This window comes from Onychostruthus taczanowskii, unplaced genomic scaffold (assembly GCF_017590055.1).
Source record: "Onychostruthus taczanowskii isolate IOZ18803 unplaced genomic scaffold, ASM1759005v1 scaffold292, whole genome shotgun sequence".
Classification (NCBI taxonomy): Eukaryota; Metazoa; Chordata; class Aves; order Passeriformes; family Passeridae; genus Onychostruthus; species Onychostruthus taczanowskii.
Window position 1 is genome coordinate 103,403 of NW_024500262.1, and position 8,311 is coordinate 111,713.

General features: G+C 61.9%; 1 protein-coding gene across 1 annotated transcript; it reads right to left on the reverse strand.

Moving 5' to 3' along the window:
* Nucleotides 1–3,212: 3,212 nt before the first annotated feature.
* LOC121337855 (proline-rich protein 12-like) lies at nt 3,213–6,559 on the reverse strand. The gene is made up of 4 exons (XM_041408227.1): nt 6,524–6,559; nt 6,186–6,452; nt 5,138–5,233; nt 3,213–3,448 (listed from the first exon to the last, which is right to left on the reverse strand). The coding sequence occupies exons 1-4, from the start codon at nt 6,557–6,559 to the stop codon at nt 3,308–3,310; spliced, it is 540 nt and encodes a 179-aa protein (XP_041264161.1). The 3' UTR covers nt 3,213–3,307.
* Between the last annotated feature and the right edge of the window lie 1,752 nt (nt 6,560–8,311).

Sequence of the window (8,311 nt, forward strand, 5' to 3'; positions counted from 1 at the left end):
GGTTGAAAATGTGAGGGAGGAAACGTGAGGGGACAAAATGGTGGGGATCGTGAGGGGAGAAAGGGCGGGAAATGGGAGGGGGAAAAAAGCATTGAAACATGAGGGGAAAAGGCTGGAAATGGAAGGCAAAAAGGACAGGAAACTTGAGGAAAAAGGAGGGGAAATGAGAGGAAGAAAGAGTAGGAAACAAGGAGAGAAAACGGTTGAAAATGTGAGGGAGGAAACGTGAGGGGACAAAATGGTGGGGATCGTGAGGGGAGAAAGGGCGGGAAATGGGAGGGGGAAAAAAGCATTGAAACATGAGGGGAAAAGGCTGGAAATGGAAGGCAAAAAGGACAGGAAACTTGAGGAAAAAGGAGGGGAAATGAGAGGAAGAAAGAGTAGGAAACAAGGAGAGAAAACGGTTGAAAATGTGAGGGAGGAAACGTGAGGGGACAAAATGGTGGGGATCGTGAGGGGAGAAAGGGCGGGAAATGGGAGGGGGAAAAAAGCATTGAAACATGAGGGGAAAAGGCTGGAAATGGAAGGCAAAAAGGACAGGAAACTTGAGGAAAAAGGAGGGGAAATGAGAGGAAGAAAGAGTAGGAAACAAGGAGAGAAAACGGTTGAAAATGTGAGGGAGGAAACGTGAGGGGACAAAATGGTGGGGATCGTGAGGGGAGAAAGGGCGGGAAATGGGAGGGGGAAAAAAGCATTGAAACATGAGGGGAAAAGGCTGGAAATGGAAGGCAAAAAGGACAGGAAACTTGAGGAAAAAGGAGGGGAAATGAGAGGAAGAAAGAGTAGGAAACAAGGAGAGAAAACGGTTGAAAATGTGAGGGAGGAAACGTGAGGGGACAAAATGGTGGGGATCGTGAGGGGAGAAAGGGCGGGAAATGGGAGGGGGAAAAAAGCATTGAAACATGAGGGGAAAAGGCTGGAAATGGAAGGCAAAAAGGACAGGAAACTTGAGGAAAAAGGAGGGGAAATGAGAGGAAGAAAGAGTAGGAAACAAGGAGAGAAAACGGTTGAAAATGTGAGGGAGGAAACGTGAGGGGAGAAAGGGCGGGAAATGGGAGGGGGAAAAAAGGATTGAAACATGAGGGGAAAAGGCTGGAAATGGAAGGCAAAAAAGATCATAAACGAGTAAAAAGGATGGGAAATAAGCAGAAGAAAAGGTGGGAAACATGAGGGCAGGAAAGGTGGGAAACGTGAGGGGAAAAGACAGGAAACAGGAAGGAAAACGGGTGTTAAAGGGAAAAAAACCAAACAACACGAGGCCAAAATGATGGGAAATGTGAAGGGACAGAAGGACGGGAAGTGTGAGAGAAAAACTGGTGGGAAACCTGAGGGGAAAAGTGAGTAAAAAAGGGAAAATGGTGAGAAAAATGACCAAAAAAGAGCCCTGGGGTGCTTCATTTCCTTAGTGCTGCCATGGCCACAGTAAGTCCTTGCACTGGATTTTGGGGGAATTTGGGGGGTCCCGCCTGGGTGTGTGTTTGTGTGTATTTTGGGAATGTCAGACCCCCTCCCCAAATCATGAGGCCTCCCAAATTGTCCCCCGAATCGTGTGACCGCCTCCCCCAAAAGTTCGACCCCAAGACTGAGCCCCCCCAACCCACGTGTCCACCCCCAAAATGGGAACCTTAAATTCGGACATCCCACCTCAAAAATGAGACTTCATTATGGGACCCTCAAACCCGATTCCCCAAGTTGAGTGACTCCCCAAAACCTGAGCAACCCCCCAAATTCACGTCATCCCCCCAAAATCTGAACCCCATTCCCACAATCTCTCCAAATGTTGAACCCTAAAATCTGACATCTCACCCCAAAATGAGACCCCCCCCCATTGTAGGACCCCCAAACCTGACTGCCCAGAGTTGAGACTCCCCCAAATTTCACCCCCCCAAACTGTGTGAATGGCCAGAGCCCCCCCCCAGAGAAAAGGGGGGAGGGGGACACACACAGACCCTGCTGGGGTGATTTTGGGGGGGGTCCCTAAAAAGGGGGTGCCCCAATTCTTGTGGGGGGGCTGTCGTCAAAAGGAGGGGTCCCCAAATGTGTGTGGGCCCCCATTTTTGGGGTGCAGCTCTTGGGGGGAGGTGTCCCCCAATTTTGGGGGGGGTCCCTGTGTCCTGGGGGGGTCCACAGGCCTGTCAGGAAATGGGGGGGGGGTTCCCCCAGAGCTGTTCCCATTTTTGGGGTGTCCCTACCCTTTGGGGGTGTCCCCATTTTTGAGGTGCCCTCCCACCCCCAGGGGGGGGTCTGTCCCACTCCTCCCCCCCATTTTTGGGGATCCCCTGATGTTTTGGGGTGCCCTGGGGGGGTCTCAGGTGTGTCCCCAATCCCACCCCTGCTGCAGGAGCTCCAATCCTTATCCCAAAAACATCCACCCCCCCATTTCGAGAGGCTTTTGGGATGGTCCCAATTTTTGGGGGGGGTCCCTGTATTTTGGGGTGCCCCCCTCCACATTGGTGTCCCTATGGGAAGAGGCCCAGTCCTTGTCCCCCCCGCCGTTCCGGGGCTGTCACCCCGTTTTTTGGGGGGTGTCCCCGTTTTTGGGGGGTGTCCCCGTTTCTGGGGGGTGTCCCCACATTGGTGTCCCCGTTTTTGGGGGGTGTCCCCGTTTCTGGGGGGTGTCCCCACATTGGTGTCCCCGTTTTTGGGGGGGTGTCCCCACATTGGTGTCCCCATCCCGGCAGCTCCGTCCCCATGGCAGGAGGTTCAGTCCTTGTCCTGGGGGTGTCCCCCCGCCGTTTTGGGGTGTCCCCCTGTTTCTGGGCGGGGGTGTCCTCCTCTTGGGGGTGTCCCCATTTGGGGTGTCCCTGGCTGGGGTGTCCCCGTGTTGGGGGTGTCCCCATTCAGGAGTGTCCCCTTTTGGGGTGTCCCCCATTCAGGGGTGTCCCATTCGGGGGTGTCCCCGCTGGGGTGCCCCCATTGGGGGGTGTCCCTGTTGGGGTGTCCCCATTCAGGGGGTGTCCCCGTTGGGGTGTCCCCGTTGGGGTGTCCCCATTCGGGGGTGCCCCCATTCGGGGGATGTCCCCCTGGGGTGTCCCCATTGGGGTGTCCCCCAGGGTGTCCCCATTCAGGGGTGTCCCCATTCAGGGGGTGTCCCCATTGGAGTGTCCCCGTTGGGGTGTCCCCATCAGGGTGTCCCCATTCAGGGGATGTCCCTGCTGGGTTGTCCCCATTCAGGGGTGTCCCCATTCGGGGGTGTCCCCATTCGGGGGTGTCCCCCGGGGTGTCCCCATTCGGGGGTGTCCCCCGGGGTGTCCCCATTCAGGGGTGTCCCCATTCGGGGGTGTCCCCCGGGGTGTCCCCGCCGGGGTCAGGCGCACTTGGCGCGCGCCTGGGCCAGGAGGTCGCTGAAGGAGTCGAAGAGGCGCTCGAGCCAGGGCTGGTTGCGCATGCAGCGCTGCACCACCTCCTCCTGGCCCAGGTCCTCGGCGCGGCCCTCGATGGCCGTCGTCTGCGGGGACACGGGACAGCGTCAGCGCGAGCGCTCAGTGCGTGGGAGAGGTCAGTGGGGCAGGGAGTGGTCAGTGGGGTAGGGAATGGTCAGTGGGGTAGGGAATGGTCAGTGGGGCAGGGAATGGTCAGTGGGGCAGAGATGACCACCACGGGATGGCCGCCGTGAGCGGGACGGTCACTGCGGCAAAGTGACCAAAGTGACCACCAGCGTGGTCAGCGTGAGGGGATGGACACAGGTGACAGGGCATGGACACAGGTGACAGGGGACGGACACAGGTGACAGGGGATGGCCCAGGTGACAGGGGATGGCCCAGGTGACAGGCAGGTGACCCAGGTGACAGGGTGTGGCCCAGGTGACAGGGTGTGGCCCAGGTGAACAGGGGTGTGGCCCAGGTGACAGGCAGGTGACCCAGGTGACAGGGGTGTGGCCCAGGTGATGGGGGCATGGCCCAGGTGACAGGCAGGTGACCCAGGTGACAGGGGTGTGGCCCAGGGGATGGGGGCATGGCCCAGGTGACAGGCAGGTGACCCAGGGGACAGGGTCAGGGAATGGTCAGTGGGTGGGGAATGGTCAGTGGGGTGGGGAATGGTCAGTGGGGCAGGGAATGGTCAGTGGGGCAGGGAATGGTCAGTGGGGTGGAGATGACCACCACGGGATGGCCGCCGTGAGCGGGACGGTCACTGCGGCAAAGTGACCAAAGTGACCACCAGCGTGGTCAGCGTGAGGGGATGGACACAGGTGACAGGGCATGGACACAGGTGACAGGGGACGGACACAGGTGACAGGGGATGGCCCAGGTGACAGGGGATGGCCCAGGTGACAGGCAGGTGACCCAGGTGTCAGGGTGTGGCCCAGGTGACAGGGTGTGGCCCAGGTGACAGGGTGTGGCCCAGGTGATGGGGGCACGGCCCAGGTGACAGGGGTGTGGCCCAGGTGATGAGGGGATGGCCCAGGTGACAGGCAGGTGACCCAGGTGACAGGGTGTGGCCCAGGTGACAGGGTGTGGCCCAGGTGATGGGGGCACGGCCCAGGTGACAGGGGTGTGGCCCAGGTGATGGGGGCATGGCCCAGGTGACAGGCAGGGGACCCAGGTGACAGGGTGTGGCCCAGGTGTCAGGGGGGTGTCCCAGGTGACAGGGGGTGTGCCAGATGTCCCAGGTGTCCCCGGTGCCCCCCAGGTGTCCCCAGGTGTCCCAGGTGTCCCCGGTGCCCCCCAGGTGTCCCAGGTGTCCCCGGTGCCCCCCAGGTGTGCCAGGTGTCCCCAGATGTCCCAGGTGTCCCCGCTGCCCCCCAGGTGTCCCAGGTGTCACAGGTGTCCCAGTCCCTCAGGTGTCCCAGGTGTATCCCCAGGTGTCCCAGGTGTCCCCAGGTGTCCCCAGGTGTCCCAGGTGTCCCCGGTGCCCCCCAGGTGTCCCCAGATGTCCCAGGTGTCCCCGGTGGGGCCCCAGGTGTCCCCGGTGTCCCCAGGTGTGCCAGGTGTCCCCAGGTGTCCCCCAGGTGTGCCAGGTGTCCCCAGGTGTCCCCCCAGGTGTCCCCAGATGTCCCAGGTGCCCCCAGGTGTCCTCCCCAGGTGCCCCCCAGGTGTCCCCAGATCTCCCAGGTGTCCCCAGGTGTCCCAGATGTCCCAGGTGTCCCCAGGTGTCCCCGGTGCCCCCCAGGTGTCCCCAGGTGTCCCAGGTGTGTCACCTCGTCCTTGCAGCGCAGGAAGGTGTGGTACTTGTAGTGGTGCAGGGAGTGGTACAGCGTGTACAGGAACGACTTCTCCACCTCCACCTTGAACTCCTGCGGGGACAGCCGGCCTCAGGGACCCCCGGCACCCCCAGACCCACCTGAGACACCCAGACCCACCTGGGGATCCTCTGGGACCCCCAGACCCACCTGAGACACCCCAAACCCACCTGGGGATCCTCTGGCACCCCCAGACCCACCTGAGACACCCAGACCCACCTGGGGGTCCTCTGGGACCCCCAGACCCACCTGAGACACCCCAAACACACCTGGGGATCCTCTGGGACCCCCAGACACACCTGAGACACCCCAAACACACCTGGGGATCCTCTGGGACCCCCAGACACACCTGAGACACCCCAAACACACCTGGGGATCCTCTGGGACCCCCAGACACACCTGAGACACCCCAAACACACCTGGGGATCCTCTGGGACCCCCAGACCCACCTGGGGATCCTCTGGGACCCCCAAACCTGCCTGAGACCCCCCCATGGGACCCCCAGACCCACCTGAGATCCTCCAAACACACCTGGGGATGCCACAGGACACCCCAAACCCACCTGGCGACCCCAAACCCATCTGTGCCTCCCCTGGTGACCCCCAAATCCCACCTGGGACCCCCAAATCCCCCCTGGGACTCCTCAGGGACCCCCAACCCTACCCCTACCCACGCTCCTCTTGACCTTGCTGAGGGTTTTGTGTTGTGAACACCCCATGGACCCCAAAACCCACCTGTGACCCCCTAGAACTCACCTGTGACCCATCTGAGACCCCCCAAACCCCCCGTGACCCCTCAGGGCCCCCCCGTGACCCCATACCTGGGGCTTGCCCACGCTCCTCTTGACCTTGCTGAGGGTTTTGCGGTTGTAGGGGTCCCCCCAAACCCCCCAGGACCCCCAGTGACCCCGTACCTGGGGCTTGCCCACGCTCCTCTTGACCTTGCTGAGGGTTTTGCGGTTGTAGGGGTCCCCCCAAACCCCCCAGGACCCCCAGTGACCCCGTACCTGGGGCTTGCCCACGCTCCTCTTGACCTTGCTGAGGGTTTTGCGGTTGTAGGGGTCGCCCCCCGGGCGCAGGCGCACCAGGGACTCGCCGGGCTCGGCGTGCAGCTGCGGGAAGGTGTGCAGGGCCTCCTGCGGGGCAGCGCGGGGGACAGGTGAGCGCGGGTGTGCACAGGTGAGCACGGGGGTGCACAGGGGAGCGCGGGGGCACAGGTGAGCGCGGGTGTGCACAGGTGAGCGTGGGGGGATCGGGGCAGTTTTGGGGGGTCCCTGGGGGGGCGGGGCTCACCGTTGGTGTCCTCCAGGGCCTGGATCATGTCGGGGTCCAGGGCGGTGCTGACCAGCATCTCCACGTAGCTCCGGTACATTTCCTTCATGGCCCGCGTGTTCAGCACCCGCCCGGGCGGGGCCCGCTCTGCGCGACACCGCCCCTTTAAGGGGAGGGGCTCAGGGACACGCCCACCCCCCAGAAACGGGGGAAACCCCCGCCCACAACTCAGAGACACGCCCCCGTTATAAAGGAGCGCGGGCCCTTTAAGGGAGAGCCACGCCCCTTTAGGGGAGCCACGCCCCTTTGAGAGCCACGCCCTTTTAAGGGAGTCATGGCCTTTTATGGGAGGGCCACGCCCTTTTAAATGATGGCCGTGTCCTTTTAAATGAGGGCCACACCCCTTTAAGGGAGAGCCACGCCCCTTTCAGAGAGCCACGCCCCTTTAAGGGAGAGCCACACCCCAGTCATAAAGGAGTGTGTCACTTTAAATCAGAGCCACGCCCCTTTGAGTGAGCCACGCCCCTTTAAGGGAGCCACGCCCCTTTAGGGGAGAGCCACGCCCCTTTGCATGTGAGCGACACCTTTCCAAATTTTGGGGTTCCCTCAAATTTGGGGGTTTCCTTCCCAACCCTTCCCAAATTTGGGGTCCCCTCCCCAAATTTTGCCATCCCATCTCCAAATTTTGGGGTTCCCCCCAAACTTGGGTCTCTCCCCAAATTCTGGGCCCCCCCCAGATCTTTGTGTCCTCTCTCAAATTTCAGGCTCCCTTTCGGGCCCTTCTCGGATTTTGGGGCTTTTTCGGCTTTTTGGGGTTTCTCGGGAGGCTCGGCTTTGGGCGGGGGAGGGGGCTTGGGGGCGCTGGGTTTGGGGTGGTTTTGTCTCCTGGGGGAGGGGGAGGGAAAAAGGGGAGGGGTTAGAGGGGGGCGTGGCCAGGTGAGCCCCCAGGTGTGCCCCGGTGTGTCCAGGTGTGTCCCCAAAATGCCCCCAGGTGTGTCCCCAAAGTGCCCCCAGGGGTGTCCCCAAAGTGCCCCCAGGGGTGTCCCCAAAGTGCCCCCAGGGGTGTCCCCAAAGTGCCCCCAGGGGTGTCCCCAAAGTGCCCCCAGGGGTGTCCCCAAAGTGCCCCCAGGGGTGTCCCCAAAGTGCCCCCAGGGGTGTCCCCAAAGTGCCCCCAGGGGTGTCCCCAAAGTGCCCCCAGGGGTGTCCCCAAAGTGCCCCCAGGGGTGTCCCCAAAGTGCCCCCAGGGGTGTCCCCAAAGTGCCCCCAGGTGTGCCCAGATAATTCCAGGTGTGTCTCCAGGTGTGCCCAGGTGTCCCCAGATGTCTCCAGGTGCCTCCAGCAGTCCCCAGGTGTGTCCAGATGTCCCTAAGTGCCTCCAGGTGTGTTCTCAGACGTGCCCAGGTGCTCCCAGGTGCGCCCAGATGTGCCCAGGTGCTCCCAGGTGTGCCCAGGTGTGTTCCTGGCTGTCCCCAGGTGCTCCCAGGTGCGCCCAGATGATTCCAGGTGTGCCCCCAGGTGTGTGCCCAGGTGCCCCTCAACTGTCCCCCAACTGTCCCCTAGGTGCCCCCAGTTGTCCCCAGCTGTCCTCAGGTGTGTCCCAGGTGTGCCCCAGCTGTGCCCAGGTGTGTCCCATGTGTGCCCCAGCTGTCCCTAGGTGTGTCCCCAGCTGTCCCCAGGTGCCCAGGTGTCGTCAGGTGCCCAGGTGTGTCCCCAGGAGTGTCCCCAGCTGTGCCCAGGTGTGTCCCCAGGTGTGCCCCAGCTGTGCCCAGGTGTGTCCCCAGGTGTGCCCCAGCTGTGCCCAGGTGTGTCCCAGGTGCCCAGGTGTGTCCTCAGCTGTGCCCCCAGGTGTGTCCCAGGTGCC